General features: G+C 31.6%; 1 protein-coding gene across 1 annotated transcript in view; it reads left to right on the top strand.

Annotated features, from left to right (window-relative positions):
- The first annotated feature begins 2,006 nt into the window (after nucleotides 1-2,006).
- LOC119612391 (lachesin) overlaps nucleotides 2,007-24,005 on the top strand; it is a 49,581-nt gene continuing 27,582 nt past the window's right edge. The window contains exon 1 of the mRNA XM_037968196.1: nucleotides 2,007-2,054. Coding sequence (XP_037824124.1) covers nucleotides 2,045-2,054 — 10 coding nt within the window. The 5' untranslated portion in view covers nucleotides 2,007-2,044. The remainder of the gene's footprint in view (nucleotides 2,055-24,005) is intronic.

The following is a 24,005-nucleotide window of genomic DNA, read 5'->3' on the forward strand; positions in this document are numbered from 1 at the left end:
GAAATCACGATAGGGACCACACGAGAGGAGCTAGACAGTTGAAATTTTGCATAAATATTCCCTATTGTTAAGTTTGTTTGGTATTGAAAATGGGCAATATCGGTCCACTTTTTCGGATAGCCCCCATACAAGTGGACCTCCAAAAAACAGCTTTAACGGGCATAACTGTTTTATAAGTAGGAGTATAGCGATGAAATTCGACATAAATTAGTTTAATGTGAGCCAAAATCTTTCTACCAAATTTTTTGAGGATCGGCCCATAAATGACCCTACGCCCCATATAAGCTCCCCTTCTGAAAATTACTTTAACACTCATTACTGGTCCCAAAATGCAAGTATAGCGATGAAATTCGGTATAAGTATGTTTCTTACGAAGCAAAATCTCTCTACCAATTTTTTTAGGATCGGCCGATAAATGACCTTACCACCCATATAAGGTCCCCTCCTGAAAATGACTTTAACACTCATTACTGGCCCTAAAATGCAAGTATAGCGATGAAATTCGACATAAATAAGTTCCATGTGAGCCAAAATTTTTCTACCAAATTTTTTGAGGATCGGTCCATAATTGACCCTACCCCCCATATAAGGTCCCCTTTAGAAACTTACTTTAACACTCATTACTGGTCCAAAAATGCGAGTATAGCGATGAAATTCGGTATAAGTAAGTTTCTTACGAACCAAAATCGCTCTACGAATTTTTTTTAAGATCGGCCCATAAATGACCCTATCCCCCATATAAGGTCCTCTTCTGAAAATGACTTTAACGCTCATTACTGGCTAAAAAATATGAATATTGCAATACAATTTTACACAATTAAGTTCCTCGCGAGCCAAAATCTTTTTAATAACTTTTATGTGGATAGGTCCATAATTGGCCCTACTCCCCCTATTGGGTCCACTTCAGGAAATAGCTTAAACGCTCATTACTGTCTTAAAATTACGAGTAAAGCGATGAAATGCTACACACGTAAGTTTCTTACGAGCCAAAACCTCTGTACCAATTTTTTCGGATCGGCCCATAAATGACCCTTCCCCCATATAAGGTCCCCCTCTGCAAATAACTACAATGCTCATTACTGGCTTAAAAATATGAATGTGACGAAAATTGACGCACATAAGTTTAATGCGTGCCAAAATCTCTCCACCAAATTTAGGGATGATCGGTCCATAATTTACCCTACCGCCCATATAAGGTCCCCTTCAGAAAATTACTTAAACGATCATTACTGGCTTAAAAATATCAGTTATGAAATACGGTTATGAATGTGTTGATGGTGTTGGGAATGTGTTGGTAATACACAAAAGGTTCCCTTCAGAAGAGACTTTTGGTTAATAACTACGAGTGTTCCTTATTTAAAATACGAGTATAGCGCTGAAATTTTGCATAAACAAGTTCTATACATAATCTATGTACAAAATTTTATGAGTATCGGTTCATAATTGACGCTCACGGTTGAAGAATTGAAATAAAATATTTGTTTTTTTTTTTTTTAAATTAATATTTTGTTAGTTCAAAAGAGCTCGGGCCATAATTGACTTAAGCCATATTCCAAATATCACGCTGATGTTTATAGGGGAGCATTCCTTTTACGGCATACGGTTTGATGGTGGGTATATGAGATTCGGCACAGCCGAATATAACAGTCTTACTTGTTTTTATACTCTTTTATAATGTTGCTGCTACCTTTCTAGGGTATTTATTGTGCAATAAATTTAAAAATATGAAATAATTTTATGTCAAAATAGAAAGTTTTATATTTCATGTTTATAAAACCTTAACAATCTTTCTCATATATTTTATTTTTTACTAGTCTATAGTTACATGATTTACGCAAAATCGTGTTTTATAGGTTTAATAAAAGGGTTTAACAAAAAGCGGGGATAATTATAGAGGAGCAACATTTTCGTGTTATATTGCTATCTTCCTAGAATTCTGAATAATTTTCGTATAAAATACCCATTTTCTTTGTTTCTTTCCAGCACACCCTGTCTTACGAAATTTACTGTGTAGAAAGTAGAATACATGTAAATTTCAATTTACATGATAAAAGGTAAGAGTATGTAGAAGTTACGTATAAGACATTAAACTTTCATAGAAAGTTACTGCTGATTTTAAATACAAGAAAGATTTTCCAATATGTATTCTACAAAACAGGACTTTAAATAGCTATCACTACACACATGTATACATACTTAAAAGGATACTGTAGGTAAATGCAAAATGATGTCTTCTAAAATTGAAGAGATGGACCAATTTACACATACATACAGTCAGGAACATTTATGCATGTATATACTAGGATGTTTAACATCAATTTAAAATAGTGTGTAAGAGTTTATGTTTATGTAAGAGTTTTACCAGCAGGACATAACAGGATCTTGTTTGGTATTGAACATTTTCACAAAAACGTAAAAGAGCTAAATATATCTTCCACATAAAGGTTTTTCCTTTCCTTTCCAATATGCATGAATGCATTACCAAGACTTATTAAACATTTTAAATGAAAAAGAATAATTAAAAGGTAAAACTTGAGTTGAAAGCTAAATTGAAATTGTTTTTCCAAAGTAAAAGCTAATAGCTGGACCATTTTGCTACAAAAACTATCAACCTCTACAATTATTTTAACACAAAGTAGAAAATAACAATTTCTCTCTTCATGTCCTTTAGGCGTATTTATACTTGACTTTGATTTCTTAAATTTTTACTACCATTTGTTTAGTTCTATAACCACCTTGATAAATGTTATTTATCTTTTTAACAACATGATCCAGCCACCATTTAATTATATTGATTAATTGTTGCATTAATCTGCTTGTCGACACAGTCGCACTTCATAGAATTTTATTTCGCACATTTCATTGATTTATATTAATTTATTAACTTTATTTGGGCAGACAAGAAGTGTGTATTAAATCTGTTATTTGTACATTTTATTTTTTTTTTATTTCTTATTTTTATGGCCTATTTGCGAATGTTAGTTAGTGTAATAAATATTTTACGCCCTTATTTGTACTTAAGTATGTTTTGTTACTGAACATTTAGTATTGTCCCAGACGTAACGTTTAGATAAAGTCATTTTTAGGTTTATTGTGGTTTTTGTATAAAGACAAGAAGTTTTTTTTATTCTATTAACGAAAAATTATAAAGATGCACAAAATTCATATGATATTACTCTACTTAGGAAGAAAAGAACATGAAAGATAAGCTTGATTGAAGGAATTTACAAATTAACTGACTAACTTACTTCGTGATCATCAAGTTTTCTTTAGATAAATTGATGATCCTGAAGTTTTGTTAAGACAAGTTTATGATCATCTATTTTCTTTAGATAATTTAGATAATGATGATGTTGATCATCAAGTTTTCTTTGGAAAACTTGATGATCATAAAGTTTTCTTTAGAAAAGTGATCATGAAGTTTTCTTTAGCTAAGTTGATTATCATCAAGTTTACTTAAGTAAAGTTTTTGATCATAAACTTTTCTTTCGATAAGTTTATGATCATTAAGTATTCTTTAGAAAAGTAGTTTTTTAAGTTTTCTTTAGATAAATTGGTGATCATGTTTTATTTAGATAAATTGATGATCATCAAGTTTTCTTTAGATAAATTAATGAAGTTTTCTTTAGAAAAGTTGTAGATTATCAAGTATTCTTTAGATAAATTGATGATCATCAAGTTTTCTGTAGATAAAATGATGATCATCAAGTTTTCTTTAGATAAATTGATGACCATCAAGATTTCTTTAGATAAATTGATAATCTAACAGTTTTTCTTAGATAACTTGATGATCTCCAAGTTTTCTTTCGATGGTCACTAAGTTTTCTTTAGAAAAGTTGTTAATTATCAAGTTTCCTTTACAAAAGTTGATGATAAAGATGATCTTCAACTTTGTTAGAAAAGTTTTTTCTAGAGAATTTGATGATCATCTAGCATGATCATTAAGGTTTTTTCTTGGAAAATTTTGTTGGTCACCAAGTTTTCTTTAGAAAAGTTTACTTTAGAAAAGTGCTGATCATCAACATTTCTTTCGATATGTTGATGATCATTAAGTATTCTTTAGAAAAGTTGTTGATCATTAAGTTTTCTTTAGATAAATTGATGATCATCAAGTTTCCTGTAGAAAAGTTGATGATCACCAAGTTTTGTTTGGATAAGTGGATGATTATCATGTTTTCTTGAGATTAATTCGTGCCTATCAAGTTTTTTTAGGACACTTGAAGATTATCAAAGTTTTTGTTTGGAAAAGTTGTTGGTTTTCAAGTATTCTTTAGAAAAGTTGTTCAGCATCAAATTTTCTTTAGATAAATCATCAAGTTTTCTTTATAAAAGTTGATAATCTCCAACTTTTCTTTAGATAAATTGATGATCTCTAGGTTTTCTTTCGATGATAATTAAATTTTCTTTCGAAAAGTGGTTGATCATCAAGTTTTCTTTACAAAAGTTGATGACAATCTTTATTATAAAAAGTTTTCTCTAGAGAAGTTGATGATCATTAAGCATTCTTTAGAAAGGATGTTAATCATCAAGTTTTCTTTAGAAAACTTCTTGAGTTTATCGATTTTTCTTTAAAGGAGTTGTTGATCATCAATCTTGAAATCATCAAGTTTTCTTAGGAAAAATTTATGATCTTCAAGTTTTATTAAGATAAGTTGATGATTATCAAGTTTTATTTAGAAAAGTTGATGATTATTAAGTTTCTTTTTAGTTGATGATCAACATGTGTTCTTTAGAAAAAATATAACTAAGTTTTCTTTAAATTAGTTGATGATTATCAAGTTTTCTTTCGATAAATTGATGATCATCTTTACAAAAATTTATGATCATTTTTGGAAAAATGTATGATCATCAAGTTTTTCTTTAGATTCGGAATATCAAAGACGAGTCAATAGAATAGTGTAGCAGTCAATGCACCTGTCGATAGACCAAATACTAGTTAATAGACTATTCCATAGACAAGTAGTTAGTAGACTAGAAAATATACTAGTTAGTGGACCACTTCATAGAAGAATTTTTCTAGAATTTTTCCTCTGTAGAAAGTTAAAACTATTTCAAAATTTATATTGTATTTAAGTAAAAAATTAAACAGAGTATTTATAAAGCTGAAGAGTTTTGTGTTGAAAAAGTTTTTTTTTATTATCTTAATCCATCTAATTGTTAAATAATAATAGAATTCACTTAAACAAATAAAATGGTACTTTCTATTACCAAGACCGTCCTTCCTTTACAGTCATAAAATATTTATTTCTAACATAAAATAATTTTATAATTCCTTAATATGTTATAAAAATAAGAAAAAAAAAAAAAACTTTCCAACTCTTCAATTAAAGCTTAATGTGCGTAATTTTAAACATTTGAATAAAATGAATTTGTTTGCATATAAAAACACATAAAATTTTCCTAAAAAGTAATGACATTTGGTTACTTTACTCCTTTGTGTATTGTCTACTTATACAAAATTGAAATATTTGTTTTAACTTGTTTACTTAACTGCTGTTGTTGTTTGTTTATTCCTTGTGACTCCTTAAAGTCAAAGGAAATGAAAACGTTAAGACAAACACAGTCACATGTGCTTAAATACACATGTTGTATTTGTTTTTATTTCTTTCGAAATGTACTCTAATATGGTAGTCATATTATGTACTTAATAAATACATATATATACATAATAAAGTATATTTCTATGAATTTATGTATACATACTTATATGTATGTATTGTATCTAAAATATTTTTGGAGTATATGTGAGAGGTTATACTTAAACCTGCAGTTCGCGGTGGCTGTCCTCAGCTATTGATAATTTCCAACTGACTCTGTAATAGATTATTCCAGCAGGATTTTATTACCACTTTCACAAAGCCATCTTAACCATAGATTACCTAAGTCCTCAAAAAGGAAGAGTGGTTTTATTCTACTTGCTTAGGCAGGTTATTGCAAAGGGCTCTAAAAGCGATACATTAACTTATTGTAAAACTTCTGGAAATATTTAGAATCACTATATTTATATATGAACATTAAATGTTGTTAACGAAAAAAGATGACATAAATTCTGTTAATCCGCTCGTAAATTGAAGCTTATGACATTGTTAAAGGCAACTTGACTTTCAGCATATAAGTCATAAAAAAGCAAAACAAAAGACCCATGAAATGGAGAGAGTAGTATGAGGCAAAAAAAAAAAATCATTCCAGTGCTCTAATTTTCATATTCCTTCTTGTATCACTTGCACATGAACATGTTGTGATGTGTTGTGTGTCATGCCTGTAACATGGTATCACGACATTTGGTTTTCTGGTTAAAACAATTTTATCGTTGTTGTTTTTTGTTGCTGTTTTCTTTTTTTTTTTATTATTTATATTCGCAAACATTGTATATTTATTTATTTAGTCGTCATTTATTAAATGTATTCATGAATGTTTACAAATAAATAACTTACTGGGTGATGGTGGCACATGTCATAAATTTTGTGCGATTGTATACACATGTATCATCATCATCATTGTCGTCCTTTCGTTTCTTATTTTCCACTTTCACCCTCGCCCGCCCAATATCAACAGCATCGTCGTTAATTTTGGCGTTGTTTGCAAAACGATGTGGAACACTCAGTAACCTTAATTTATGATTTTTTTTGACACTCGAAGAAATTTTTTAATAAATTTTCTTGTTTGTAGAAAAATTTTGATAGATTTTTTATGTTTTAAAAAATGTAAAAACGATCAAAAAAGATGGTGAGTATATTGATTTTGTATATATATTCTGGGTCCTTATAAAATTCTAAGACGACCTAACCATGTCCATCCGTCTGTCTGTCTGTTGAAAGCACGATAGAGTCCGAATGGAATGAGCTAGAAGGTTAAAATTTTTCACAAATATTCTCTATAGATAAGTTTTGTTTAGTATTGAAAATGGGCAATATCGGTCCACGTTTTCGGATAGCCCCCATACAAGTGGACCCACGAAAAACAGCTTTAACGGGCATATCTGTTTTAAAAGTACGAGTATTGCGTTGAAATTCGACATAAATAAGTTTTACATGAGCCAAAATCTCCCTATCAAATTTTATGAGGATCGGCCCATAATTGACCCTACCCCCTATAAGGTCCCCTTCGGAAAATCATTATAACACTCATTACTAGCTTAAAAATAAGAACATAGCGATGAAAATCGACAAATCTAAATTTCATGCTAGTCAAAATCTCTCTACTAAATTTTATATGAATAGGTCCATAATTGACCCTACCCCCTATGTAAGGTCCCCTTCAAAAAATTACCTTAACATTCATTACTGGCTCAAAAATACGAGTATAGCAATGAAATTTGACATAAGTAAGTCCATGGCGAGCCAAATTTTATGTGGATCGGTCCATAATATGTGGATCGGTCCCCATATAAGGTCCCCTTCGAAAAACCACTATAACGTTCATTACTGGCTTAAAAATACAAGTATAGCGATGAAATACGACACACATGAGTTCCATGCGAGCCAAAATCTGTCTATCAAATTTTATGTGGATCGGTCCATAATTGACCTTGCCCCCCATATAAGGTTCCCTTTAAAAAATGACTTTAACGCTTGTTACTGGCTTAAAAATACGAATAGAATTTTCGATAAAAGAACTTACAAAAATAACTTAACACAATTATGGAGTGTATTTACAGCGAAAATTTTTCGTATATCATGGTTACTTAAACAAATATAAATTGGGGTTTTTAATAAATACAAACTCATACATCATCAACTGTAATTATGAGTGCATTTGAGTAAGTGTATGGGTAAATATATACATATGTGTATCTTCTGATGTTTATTAATCTTTTTAAGAATCTTAAAAAAATACATATTAAGTAACAAAATGAACATTTGTCAATCTGTACTAATTGAGAAATACTTAAGAATACAGGATATTTATAAAATCAAACAAACTTCTCATACATACACACACTATACTTATGTATATATGCAACACATCCAGCTTATGTAAATACACACATACATATAATCATTTGTGTGTTTTCGTGTCAGTTATTTAACCGCAATGTATTAAATTTGTTTAAACCATTTCAATTTATATTTTCAGTTACAGCGTTTTTTTCGCTTTTGTTGAGGTTTCAAGTATTTTTAGCCATTTTTATACATAATGCATACATATGTATATGTATGTATGTAAATTCATAAGTAAACCTTAAATTCATTCATTGCTGCTGGCAGTTGATGCTGATGCCGTTCTGTCTGTTTTCCTGCCTGCCAGCCTTCTAGAGTATGCATGTGTATGTGTGTGTGTTTGTTTTAATTTTCGTCCTTATGATTGTCTTTAATGTTTTTATTCATTTAACCATTAAATTTTATCTGCAGACATTTATAAATTTGCAAATGTTAAAGTATTTAAGCAGTACTTACATATGTATGTGTGCCTAGCAGTTGGACAAAGAGTCAATGTATAAGAAAAAGACAATACACTAACATCTAACCAATCTTTGTAAACGAGGGTCACTTTAGTGTTCCCTTTGTAAGCGAAAGAGTGGACATTTAAAAAACAAACTTAAGCTTTTTGTCTGTCTCTTCGTAATCTATGAGGTGTCGATTGACTTCCTCGTAGGATAAGCACATGTTACAATACCTGTGTAGTCGGTGGCTAGGGGTAACCCTAAGTGGTAGGTAGTTTCGGGACTGTCCGTTAGAACTGCTGGGTGTGTTTCATATACTTTGTATGTATGTGTGTGTTTATGTGTATGTATCTGTAATGGCATTAATTTGTATTCTATAATTACTGTTTCATTTACTATGACTGACTATTTAGTCGCATACAATTTGTCCTTGTTGCTGCTGCTGTCGGTCGGTATTGTAGGTTTCTGTATTTTGTTTCGCTTTCTTTCGCTCTCCTTCTCAATTCATTTAGTTTTTGTTGTTAATGCATGCTGTTGAAAACCATACTGTTGCTTTCCTATAATCTATATGAACCAATTTTTAACTAACTAATACACTGAACAAAATCTTTTAAAAAATTTTCCAATAAATTTTCTTTTTATAGAATATTTTTAATAAATTTTGTCTTTATAAGAACTTTTTAAGAATTTTCTTCTTTAGAAAATTTTCTACAAATTTTCTTTTTATAGAAAATTTTCTATATATTGTCTTTTTATCTAATATTTTCTATATATTTTCTTTTTATAGAACATTTTTTATGAATTTTCTTTTTACAGAAAATTTTTTAAGAATTTTTTTTACATAATATTTTCTATGAATTTTCTTTTTATAGAAAATTTTCTAAGAATTTTCTTTTATCGAAAATTTTCTATAAATTTTCCTTTTATAGAAAATTTTCTATAAATTTTCTTTTTATAGAAAATTTTCTATGAATTTTCTTTTTATAGAAAATTTTCTATGAATTTTCTTTTTGTAGAAAATTTTCTATGAATTTTCTTTTTGTAGAAAATTTTCTATGAATTTTCTTTTTGTAGAAAATTTTCTATGAATTTTCTTTTTATACAAAATTTTCGATAAATTTTCTTTTTGATAGAAAATTTTCAATAAATTTTCTTTTTGATAGAAAATTTTCGATAAATTTTCTTTTTGATAGAAAATTTTCGATAAATTTTCTTTTTGATAGAAAATTTTCGATAAATTTTCTTTTTGATAGAAAATTTTCGATAAATTTTCTTTTTGATAGAAAATTTTCGACAAATTTTCTTTTTGATAGAAAATTTTCTATAAATTTCCCTTTTATAGAAAATTTTCTATGAATTTTGTTTTTGTAGAAAATTTTCGATGAATTTTCTTTTTGTAGAAAATTTTTGATGAATTTTCTTTTTGTAGAAAATTTTCGATGAACTTTCTTTTTATAGAAAATTTTTGATAAATTTTCTTTTTGTAGAAAATTTTCGATAAATTTTCTTTTTGATAGAAAATTTTCGATAAGTTTTCTTTTTGATAGAAAATTTTCGATAAGTTTTCTTTTTGATAGAAAATTTTCGATAAATTTTCTTTTTGATAGAAAATTTTCGATAAATTTTCTTTATGATAAAAAATTTTCGATAAATCTTCTTTTTGATGGAAAATTTTCATTAAATTTTCTTTCGGATAGAAAATTTTTCTTTTTAATAGAAAATTTTAAAAATTTTTTCTTTTTATAGAAAATTTTCAATAATTTTTATACCCACCATCAAAAAAGATGGGGGGTATATTGTTTTTGTCATTCCGTTTGTAACACATTGAAATATTCGTCTAAGACCCATAAAAGTATATATATATTCTGGGTCCTTATAAGATTCTAAGACGATCTAGCCATGTCCGTCCGTCTGTCCGTCTGTCCGTCTGTCTGTCTGTCTGTCTGTTGAAAACACGATAGAGTCCAAATGGAAGCAGCTAGCGAGCTGAAATTTTGCACAGATACTTCTAGTTGATGCAGTTTGTTTGGTATTGAAAATGGGCAATATCGGTCCACAATTTCGCCTAGCCCCCATATAAGGCCCCCTTCAGAAAATGACTTTATCGCTCATAACTTGCTAAGGGAAGAACCAATAGCGGTGAAATTCGGCACAAACATGTTTTATAGGAACCTAAATCTCTTTTTAAAATTTTATAAGGATAGGCTCATAATTGACCCTACCCCCCATATAAAGTCCCCTTCAGAAAATGACTTTATCGCCCATAACTGCCTAAGAAAAGCATCAATAGCGGTGAAATTCGGCACAAACATTTTTTATGGGAACCTAAATCTCTTCGTAGAATTTTATAAGGATCGGTCCATAATTGACCCTACCCCCCATATAAAGTCCCCTTCAGAAAATGACTTTATCGCTCATAACTTGCTGAGGGAAGAACCAATAGCGGTGAAATTCGGCACAAACATGTTTTATAGGAACCTAAATCTCTTTTTAAAATTTTATAAGAATAGGCTCATAATTGACCCTACCCCCCATATAAAGTCCCCTTCAGAAAATGACTTTATCGCCCATAACTGCCTAAGAAAAGCATCAATAGCGGTGAAATTCGGCACAAACATTTTTTATGAGAACCTAAATCTCTTCGTAGAATTTTATAAGGATCGGTCCATAATTGACCCTACCCCCCATATAAAGTCCCCTTCAGAAAATGACTTTATCGCTCATAACTTGCTAAGGGAAGAACCAATAGCGGTGATATTCGGCACAAACATGTTCTATGGCAACCTAATTCTCTTTTTAAAATTTTGTAAGGATAGGCTCATAATTGACCCTACCTCCCATATAAAGTCCCCTTCAGAAAATGACTTTATCGCCCATAACTGGCTAAGAGAATCATCAATAGCGGTGAAATTCAGCACAAACATGTTTTATGGGAACATAAATCTCTCTGTAAAATTTTATAAGGATCGGTCCATAATTGACCCTACCCCCCATATAAAGTCCCCTTCAAAAATGACTTTATAGCTCATAACTTGCTAAGGGAAGAACCAATAGCGGTGAAATTCGGCACAAACATGTTTCATGGGAACCTAAATCTCTTTTTTAAATTTTATAAGGATAGGCTCATAATTGACCCTACCCCCCATATAAAGTCCCCTTCAGAAAATGACTTTATCGCCCATAACTGGCTAAGAGAAGCATCAGTAGCGGTGAAATTCGGCACAAACATGTTCTATAGGAACATAAATCTCTCCGTGGAATTTTATAAGGATAGGCCCATAATTGACCCTACCCCCCATATAAAGTCCCCTTCAGAAATGACTTTATCGCCCATAACTGAATAAGAGAAGCATCAATAGCGGTGAAATTCGGCACAAACATGTTCTATGGGAACATAAATCTCTTTGTAACATTTTATAAATTTTATAAGGCCCATAATTGACCCTACCCCCCATATAAAGTCCCCTTCAGAAAATGACTTTATCGCCCATAACTGGCTAAGAGAAGCATCAATAGCGGTGAAATTCGGCACAAACATGTTTTATGGGAACATAAATCTCTTCATATAATTTTATAAGGATCGGTCCATAATTGACCCTACCCCCCATATAAAGTCCCCTTCAGAAAATGACTTTATCGCCCATGACTGGCTAAGAAAAGCAGCAATAGCGATGAAATTCGCCACAAACATGTTTTATAAGAATTTAAATCTCTTCGTAAAATTTTATAAGGATCGGTTCATAATTGACCCTACCCCCAATACAAGGGCCCCTTCAGAAAATGACTTTAATGCTCATATCTGACTTTAAGAAACATATGTGCATATATATAGCAATAAAATTCTACATAAAAAATTTTTATAGGAACTAAAATCATGTTCTTAAATTTTATGAGGGTGGGTCCATAATTGACCCTACCCCCCATATAAGGTCTCCTTCAGAAAATGACTTTAAGGCACAAACTAGTTTTGTGTGAGCCAAAAGTTCTTTATCAAATTTTATAAGGATCGGTCCTTAATTAGCCCTATCCCCCTTGTAAGGTCCCCTTCAGAAAATGACTTTAAAGCTCATTACTAGCTTAAAACTGCGAGTACTGAGTACGAAATGAACAATTTTCGTATTAGCTACAATCTCTCACTAAATTTTATGAGGATCAGTCTGTAATTGACCATACCCCCCTATAAGGTCCCCTTCGGAAAATTACTTTAACGCTCATTACTGACTCAAAAATGCTATTATAGTGAAATTCTACGTAAACAAGTTTTGTACTAGCCAAAAACTATTTATCGCATTTTATGGAGATCGGTCTATAACTGACCCCACCCTCCATATAAGGTCCCCCTCAGATAGTGACTGTAACGCTCGTTACTGGCTGTAACGCTCGAATGCGACTACAGCGATGAAATTTCACATAAACAAGTTTTGTATGAGTTTATGGTTATAAATATTGGATCAAACAAAATTAATATTTTTAATTCGGAAGAGCACGGTCCATGCTTAAGCCTTTATTAAATTCCCTCTTCCAAATATTTCCCTGATGTTCATAATAATATCGACATATGATTCAACATAGATCGATAATATCAATGTTTATTTATAAGGATGATTTGATGGTGGGTATATAAGATTCGGCATGGCCGAATATAACACTCTTACTTGTTCTTTTATAGAAAATTTTCTATGAATTTTCTTTCTATAGAACATTTTCTATGAATTTTCTTTATATAGAAAATTGTTGATGATTTTTCTTTTTATAGAAAAATTTCTTTTTATAGAAAAATTTCTATGAATTTTCTTTTTATAGAAAATTTTCACAAAAATTTTTATTTTATAGAAAATTTTTATGAAATTTATTTTTATAGAAAATTTTCTATAAATTTTCTTTTTATAGAAAAAACTCGATAAAATTTCTTTTTATAGAAAATTTTCGATGAATTTTCTATTTATAGAACATTTTTGATAAATTTATATCAGTGTATAGCAATTTGATCTTCATCACTTTACCACTCCCATCCTTTCCGCAACAGTTTCCGCTGCACTGTAAATGTTGAAAAACATAAAATAGCATTGAAAGCGGCAACAAATTAAGGCAGAATTTGAAAACAAACAAAAACTCCAAGAGAAGGACAACCCACAACGTGGAATCATGACAGATTTGAGGTTGGTTAATTAAGCGAACATACAATTTATTATTGTTTTCAACACTCACAAGTAACATAAAACAGAAAATATGGATCAAAAAGAAAGAAAATGTATATTATCTGTTGTCATACCATAAACCCACACAGTAGTAAAAGGAACTGAAAAGAAAAGCATTGCCATGTTTACTTCTTTCTAAAAATGTTTATTATGGTCTTGAAGGTTTAGAAAACCATAAGGTGTTTACGTTTTTGTTTAAGGAACAGAATACACTAATTTAGTTATTATTCTTTAATATTAACAAATTATTACAGTTATTATTTTATATTAGTGTAATAAAAAGTAATAAGAACCGCAAACCAAATACCCAGAGGATAAAATTGCTGAAAGGCAAGTTTATGATTTTATATGTAGTTTTAAAAATTGTATAGAAAATTTATGAAGTTGAAGAAGTTTTTGTTACTAATATTAATGTTTTCTATTGTTGTTAAAGAAAACTGTTAAATTCCTCAGGTTAAATTGATAAAATTTGCTATTTTATATAAATAAACCCAGTGGCGTATGAGTAATATTAATTCTGGCATATTTTGCAGAAAGTGTTATAACTTTTAAACCAACAAAGATTTTGAAATGAATTAAAAACCATTTTAAAGCCAACAACAATTAAAATACATAAAAGTTTTATTTATTTATTATAATTTAAAATTAGAAATTTAACTGTTATTTTTTTTTAGCAGAAATTTCGTTTGGTGATTACTTCCTAATGCAAATTAAACAACATTTAGCTTATTATAACAAAAAGGGAAGAATAAATTTGCTTTCTTTTTTATTTCTTTTTTAACAAATTGTTCTTTATTAAACAACTAACTGCCTCATTAGTTACGATTATATAAACAATTTGTAAAATACTTGTTTAAAACAAAATCCTAGACTATTACCAAAAAACAATGAATATTCCTTAACATATTTTCTATTGTGTTATCTTAAACGGGAAAAAAATGAAATGTAGAAGAAAGTATAAAAAAAGGGAAATATATTCATTTGGACATAAGTTTTTGTGTGGCACTTAGATTGTCCTTTTTAAGGAAGCAAGCACTTGGTCGACTTGTGTTTTGTGCAAGAAAAAAATGAAAGATTTACTTAAATAAACAAAAAAAAAAAAACAAGTAAGAGTGTTATATTCGGCTGTGCCGAATCTCATATACCCACCATCAAACCGTATGCCGTAAAAGGAATGCTCCCATATAAACATCAGGGTGTTGTTTGGAATATAGCTTAAGACAATTATGGACCGAGCTCTTTTGAACTAACAAAATATTAATTTTTAATATTTTGTACTGTACTTGTAAATATCAGAGTTTTCTTCATCAAATTTTCTAAAGAGGATCTCATATGTGGTGTATGGTCAATTGTTGACCTATCCTCATAACTTTTTGTAGACTGATTTTGGTTCATATAAAACTTGTTTACATTCGCTGTTCTCGCATTTTTATACCGGCAATTAGCGTTCATGTAATTTTATAAAGTGGCTTATATGGGGGGGTAGGGTGAATTACCGACACATTCCGCATGAAATTCGGAGCGAATTTCATAACCGTATTTATAACTCATATTTTTAAGCCAGTAATGATCGTTTAAGAAATTTTCTAAAGGGAACCTTGTATGGGCGGTAGGGTAAATTATGGACCGATCCTCCCTAAATTTAGTGGAGAGATTTTGGCACGTATTAAACTTATGTGCGTCAATTTTCGTCACTACATTAATATTTTTAAGCCAGTAATGAGCAGTATAGTTATTTGCAGAGGGGGCCTTATATGGGGGAAGGGTCATTTATGGGCCGATCCAAAAAAAAAAATTGGTACCGAGATTTTGGCTCGTAAGAAACTTACGTGTGTAGCATTTCATCGCTTTACTCTTATTTTTAAGACAGTAATGAGCGTTAAAGCTATTTCCTGAAGTGGACCCAATAGGGGGAGAAGGGCCAATTATGGACCTATCCATATTAAAGTTATTAAAAAGATTTTGGCTCGCGAGGAACTTAATTGTGTAAAATTTTATTGCTATATTCGTATTTTTTAGCCAATAATGAGCGTTAAAGTCATTTTCAGAAGGGGACCTTATATGGGGGGTAGGGTCATTTATTTGCCGATCTTAAAAAAAAATTCGTAGAGCGATTTCGGTTCGTAAGAAACTTATTTATACCGAATTTCATCGCTATACTCGCATTTTTGGACCAGTAATGAGTGTTAAAGTAATTTTCTAAAGGGGACCTTATATGAGGGGTAGGGTCAATTATGGACCGATCCTCAAAAAATTTGGTAAAAAGATTTTGGCTCACATGAAACTTATTTATGTCGAATTTCATCGCTATACTTGCATTTTGTGGCCAGTAATGAGTGTTAAAGTCATTTTCAGAAGGGGACCTTATATGGGGGGTAGGGTCATTTATGGGCCGATCCTGAAAAAATTTGGTAGAAAGATTTTGGCTCATATGGAACTTATTTATGTCGAATTTCATCGCTATACTTGTACTTCTGAAGCAGTTATGCCCGTTGAAGCTGTTTTTTGGAGGTCCACTTGTATGGGGGCTATCCGAAAAAGTGGACCGATATTGCCCATTTTCAATACCAAACAAACCTTAACAATAGAGAATATTTATGCAAAATTTCAACTGCCTAGCTCCTCTCGTGTGGTCCCTATCGTGATTTCAACAGACAGACGGACAGACGGACAGACGGACGGACGGACGGACGGACGGACGGACAGACGGACAGACGGACGGACATGGCTAGATCGTCTTAGAATTTAATAAGGACTCGGAATATATATACTTTTATGGGTCTATGAGCAATATTTCGATGTGTTACAAACGGAATGACAAAATCAATATACCCCCCATCTTTTTTGATGGTGGGTATAAAAAGCTTAAAAGAAGACAATGATTATAGAAATAGGAAAAATATAAAGTTTCAAAAAAAATCCGAAATAAAACCTTTACTGTTTTTGATTTGGCGATGTTTTTCTTTTATATTTAAACAGTTTCCGTTATCGGTATGTCATTTTGTTTATTCAAGCGTTACAACTACCGGAAATAAAATGTAATTTGCAATTCTGATGAAGATGTTACAACACCCTATACAACAGATGTCTTTGCTTCACTGCTGGGCTAGAAAGCTTTTCAAATTCACTTGAGCAACTCAAAAATGTTATTGTCTTGTCATTTCGTCAAAAGAAAAACATGGTAAAATTTTATGTTTTCTTATTGGGTGACTATAAAACCAACTACAAACATTTTGTATATTTTTACTTAAATGAAATTGTCTGCATTGTTCGGGCTGACAAAATATTTTTATAAAACATACAATTTTATCTGCTACATGTAGCAAAAACGTATAAAACCTCTTTTTTGCTATGAATTTTAAAATTGGACATTCTATTTTTTCTCTCCCTTTTATAACCACTTTTTCATATAATTCCACTCTAAAAGCCATAAAAACAACCATATACATACATATCGCCTTGATAAGCATAGTTGCGAAAGCCTCAAAAGGACCCTTTTTTCCGTTTTGCCAAAAAGGGGAAGAAAACAGCTTTGAAATTTGTGATTATAGTTTTATTCCTATGTCTGTCTGTTCATTTTATATTTATGTATGCAAATGTCTCGTCAATAGGCTGTAAACATATGATGATATGTAAAACATTTATTAGAAAGTTATAGAATACATAGAAAAGGGTTCTAAAGTTTCCTGTAAGCGCAGTATCAATTCTTTGAAATAATTGCTTAGAAACTCATTTATGATTGCGGCAAATTCTCTTCACAGCAACACAATCATATGAAGATAAGCAGAGTATTTATAAAGGAAAATTGGGGGTAAAGAGGGAAGACGGGGTTGGGGCTAAAAGGACAAGGTGGATGAGGAAATGGTAGTGTTGAAAGGGGAACAACAAAGGAATGCATTAGGATCCAACGAACAGCAGAGGCATAAACGAACGAACAACAACGAACGAACGAACGAACGAACACGAAAACGAACGAACGAACGAACGAACGAACGAACAAACGAACGAACGAACGAACAACGAACGAACGTAACGAAGAACGAAGAACGAACGAAACGAACGAACGAACGAAACGAACGAAACGAAGAAATGAACGAACGAACGAACGAAGAACGAACGAACGAACGAACGAACGAACGAAGAACGAACGAACGAAGAACGAACGAACGAAAGAACGAACGAAAGAACGAACGAACGAACGAACAACGAACGAACGAACGAAGAACGAACGAACGAACGAAGAACGAAAGAACGAACGAACGAAACTAACGAACGAACGAACGAACGAACGAAACGCGAACGAACGAAACGAAACGAACAACGAACGAAGAACGAACGAACGAACGAACGAAACGAACGAACGAACGAACGAACGAACGAACGAACGAACGAACAAGAACGAACGAAGAACGAACGAACGAACGAACGAACGAACGAACGAACGAACGAACGAACGAACGAACGAACGAACGAACGAACGAACGAAACGAACGACGAAAGAACGAAACGAACGAACGAACGAACGAACGAACGAACGAACGAACGAAGAACGAAACGAAACAACGAACGAACGAACGAAACGAACGAACGAACGACGAACGAACGAACGAACGAAGAACGAAACGAAACGAACGAAACGAACGAACGAAGACGAACGAACGAACGAACGAACGAAAACGAACGAACGAACAAACGAACGAACGAACGAACGAAAGAACGAACGAACAACGAAACGAACGAACGAACGAACGAACGAACGAACGAACGAACGAACGAACAACGAACGAACGACAACGAACGAACGAAACGAACGAACGAACGAACAACGAACGAACGAACGAACGAACGAACAACGAAAACGAAAACGAACGAACGAACGAACGAACGAACGAAACGAACGAACGAACGAACGAACGAACGAACGAACGAACGAAAAACAGAACGAACGAAGAACGAAACGAACGAACGAACGAACGAACGAAACGAACGAACGAACGAACGAACGAAACGAACGAAGAACGAACGAACGAACGAACGAACGAACGAACGAAGAACGAACGAACGAAACGAACGAACGAACGAACGAACGAACGAACGAACGAACGAACGAACGAAACGAACGAACGAAACGAACGAACGAACGAACGAACGAACGAACGAACGAAGAACGAACGAACAACGAACGAAAGAATGAACGAACGAAACGAACAAGAACGAACGAACGAACGAAACGAACAACGAACGAACGAACGAACGAACGAACAACGAACGAACGAGAACGAAACGAAAAGAACGAACGAACGAACGAAGAACGAAAAGAACGAACGAAACAACAAGAAGAACGAACGAACGAACGAACGAACGAACGAACGAACGAACGAACGAACGAACGAACGAACGAACGAACGAAACGAACGAACGAACGAACGAACGAAGAACGAACGAACGAACGAACGATAACGAACGAACGAACGAACGACTACGAACGAACGAACTAACGAACGAACGAACGAACGACGACCGAACTAACGACTAACTAACTAACTAACTACTACTAACTAACTAACTAACTAACGAACTAACTAACTAACTAACTAACTAATAACTAACTAACTAACTAACTAACTAACTAACTAACTAACTAACTAACTAACTAACTAATAACTAACTAACTAACTAACTAACTAACGAACTAACTAACTAACTAACTAACTAACTAACTGACTAACTAACTAACTAACTAACTAACTTCAGAGAAGTTTCTGTTTCAGTTTTTGTCTTCTTCTTATGAAAATTTCAAGATAGTTCAATTATTGGAAAAATTGTATGATCATAATTTTTTTTTTTAGAAAATACGATCTTTGTGTGTTCTTAAGAAAATATTAAAATAGTTTTCTTCGAAAAGTTTTATGATCATTAAGTTTTCTTTTAAGAAAATATGATGATCATATTAGAAAATATGATTATCATTAGGTTTTTTTTTGGAAATTTAGAAAATTATATTTTCTTAAAAATATTTCATGATCATTATGTTATCTCTACAAAATTTTAAGATATGATTAAGTTTTCTTTGAATTGCATTATTTTTTATTTGCAAACATAATAACACAACTTAAAAATATAAAATTTATTTATTTTTCTACGTTTTTTTCTAAAAATTTTTAATTATTTCTATTAACTTACCCCACATCAACATTACCACAATATTGTTTAAATTATATGCAACAATCCAAAATTTATTCTCTTTATTTTAAATTTATTCAAAAGACCAGCAGAAAATCTTGTTTCCCAAAAAAGGTCTATGTCATTTTATTTCTTCTTCCTTTTTTGTTGCATTAATTCAATTATGAACAAACTATTGATTTTGAAAGTTTCTTTTGATTTATCATTTATGATAAAATTATTATATAAGGAAAATTTATGCAAGCAGCAGCAACAAAAATAAGTACACAATTAGAAGGAAAACAAAGAAATATAGTAGACAGATAGTTATAGTATTAGATTTGGGTAATTGCAGCAAATTTATAAAAGTACTCAGTCGAGAAGAAGATTGTGTTCATGGCAATTTTCTTTTCATTTTAGGTTAGATTGTGTTTTTTGCCAAACTTTCATTTATTGATTACACAGACAAAAACATGTTCAGAAAAGTGTTGAATTATGAAAAACCTCAATGATTCTATACATTCATTACTTGTGATTTTCTCCAGCACATATTTCTAATAGCTTTCGCATTGTCGGTATTGACTTTTGTGCATATATATTGTGTGTTTTTGTAAATGTATTGGTATTTCAAGCAATTGGTCGTTTACAAATTTTGTCTACGACATTTAATGCATATTTTATAAGAATTTTCGATCATACTCGTATTCATTGTATAGATGTCCTTTGTTAGAAGTTTGGCAATATTATGTGCGAACAGTGGTGATGATATTAGAGGTTAGGAAACAGAAAATTTATTCAAAATTTTTATGAAAAATAAATGTTTGAATTAACTATTGATTATAGACCAGACTGTAGAGTATAGACAAGACTATACACTGAACTATAGACTATACTACGCTATAGACTAGACTATGGACTAGATTATAGACTATAGACTAGACTATGGACTAGATTATGGGCTAGACTAGACCATTAACAAGACTATAGACTAGACCATACACTAGACTATAGAAGAGACCATAGAGTAGACTATAAACTAGACTAAAATATGTATTAGATTAGACTAGACTATATACTATAATATAGACTAGACTATGGACTAGAATATAGAATACACTATAGACTACACAATGTACTAGACTATGGGCTAGACTAGACTGTAGACTAGACTATAGACTAGAATAGACTGTAGACTAGACTATAGACTGGAACATTTACTAGACTATAAACTAGACTATAGACTAGACTAGACTATAGACTAGACTAGACTATAGACTAGACAAGACTATAGACTAGACTATAGACTAGACTATAGACTAGACTATAGACTAGACTATAGACTAGACTATAGACTAGACTATAGACTAGACTATAGACTAGACTATAGACTAGACTATAGACTAGATATAGACTAGACTATAGACTAGACTATAGACTAGACTATAGACTAGACTATAGACTAGACTATAGACTAGACTATAGACTAGACTATAGACTAGACTATAGACTAGACTATAGACTAGACTATAGACTAGACTATAGACTAGACTATAGACTAGACTATAGACTAGACTATAGACTAGACTATAGACTAGACTATAGACTAGACTATAGACTAGACTATAGACTAGACTATAGACTAGACTATAGACTAGACTATAGACTAGACTATAGACTAGACTATAGACTAGACTATAGACTAGACTATAGACTAGACTATAGACTAGACTATAGACTAGACTATAGACTAGACTATAGACTAGACTATAGACTAGACTATAGACTAGACTATAGACTAGACTATAGACTAGACTATAGACTAGACTATAGACTAGACTATAGACTAGACTATAGACTAGACTATAGACTAGACTATAGACTAGACTATAGACTAGACTATAGACTAGACTATAGACTAGACTATAGACTAGATTATAGACTAGATTATAGACTAGACTATAGACTAGACTATAGACTAGACTATAGACTAGACTATAGACTAGACTAGACTAGACTATAGACTAGACTATAGACTAGACTATAGACTAGACTATAGACTAGACTATAGACTAGACTATAGACTAGACTATAGACTAGACTATAGACTAGACTATAGACTAGACTATAGACTAGACTATAGACTAGACTATAGACTAGACTATAGACTAGACTATGACTAGACTATAGACTAGACTATAGACTAGACTATAGACTAGACTATAGACTAGACTATAGACTAGACTATAGACTAGACTATAGACTAGACTATAGACTAGACTATAGACTAGACTAGACTAGACTATAGACTAGACTATAGACTAGACTATAGACTGACTATAGACAGGACTATAGACTAGACTATAGACTAGACTATAGACTAGACTATAGGACTAGACTATAGACTAGACTATAGACTTAGACTAGACTAATAGACTAGACTTATAGACTAGACTATAGACTAGACTATAGACTAGACTATGCGACTAGACATAGACTAGCTAAGACTAGACTATAGACTAGGACATAGACTAGACTATAGACTCGACTATAGACTAGACTATAGACTAGACTATAGACTAGACTATAGACTAGACTATAGATAGACTATAGACCTAGCACTATAGACCTCGACTATAGACTAGACTATAGACTAGGACTATAGACTAGACTATAGACTAGACTAGATAGGAATATAGACTAGACTAGACTAGGACTATAGACTAGACTATAGACTAGCTTAGACTAGACTATAGACTAGACTATAGACTAGACTATAGACTTGACTATAGACTTGACTATAGACTAGACTATAGACTAGACTATAGACTAGACTATAGACTAGACTATAGACTAGACTATAGACTAGACTATAGACTAGACTATGGACTAGACTTTATGAATTTTAATAAATGTTTATAAATAATACTTTTAGTGATTTTGATTCATTTAGCTCCACTGTGCTAGACTAGACTATAGACTAGACTATAGACTAGACTATAGACTAGACTATAGACTAGACTATAGACTAGACTATAGACTAGACTATAGACTAGACTATAGACTAGACTATAGACTAGACTATAGACTAGACTATAGACTAGACTATAGACTAGACTATAGACTAGACTATAGACTAGACTATAGACTAGACTATAGACTAGACTATAGACTAGACTATAGACTAGACTATAGACTAGACTATAGACTAGACTATAGACTAGACTATAGACTAGACTATAGACTAGACTATAGACTAGACTATGGACTAGACTTTATGAATTTTAATAAATGTTTATAAATAATACTTTTAGTGATTTTGATTCATTTAGCTCCACTGTGCTTATCTCGTATATCTGAAATAAAAACCAGTTTGATTTCTACCACAATAAAACGTACTCATCTACACAAACAAGCACTTAGCTCCAATATACCTAAGCAATCGACTAATACATTGTTTTACTGCAAACAAATTATCCAGCTGATAATGATAATAATGATGATGTCAATGATTATGTTAGAGATAGAGAGTCTGGTAGTAGTGTGTTAGAGTATGTTTGAATTTTGCATTGTTTGCCACTTCAATTTGGACATTGTTTGCATACAAAATTGATAAGAAGATTGTTGAAGTAGATAAAGATGAAAAAAGCATTTAGTAAAGTGTTAGCAACTACAACAAAAGCAATAACATTTCCACAACAATAATGTGAAAGAGGATAGAGAGACTGAAGGACCAAAATTTTTGGAGTCTACAAAACTCAACTGAACGGAACAATAATGATGACAACAGCAACAACAGTCAACTGTCCTATTAACTAACCAAGCAACCAACAAAACCAGAACTTCAATTGAATTGAATAAATTGAAGTAGAAGTCAGTACCTTTTCAGTTTAAAAGTCTTAAAACAGACTTTGAATTGTTGTCATTTAATGCTTAAGTTGTATGAGCAAATGTGTTTGTTAAAATTATGCCCAAGTTTAGGAGTCTCTGAATGTATTAGTGTATTCATATATAGCGACAGTTTGTTCAGCAAGTAGGTTTGTGTGTAAAGTTGAATATATTTGAATTTTGATTTTTCTCTTTCCATTTACCTTTATATTATGTATGTATGATTGTGTGTGAGTATATATGTTTGTGTGTTTGCTTATGGCTTATATTATTGAGTGGAATTATTGTGTTTGTGTGTATATATTTATATGGATGCCAATAAAATTCTAATCAATTTTATACTTTAATATTATTGACACCAAATGGTATTTACATTT

The sequence above is a fragment of the Lucilia sericata genome, unplaced genomic scaffold (genome assembly GCF_015586225.1).
Source record: "Lucilia sericata isolate MDLA Ls3-8-SP2 unplaced genomic scaffold, ASM1558622v1 Contig001678F_arrow, whole genome shotgun sequence".
NCBI lineage: Eukaryota > Metazoa > Arthropoda > Insecta > Diptera > Calliphoridae > Lucilia > Lucilia sericata.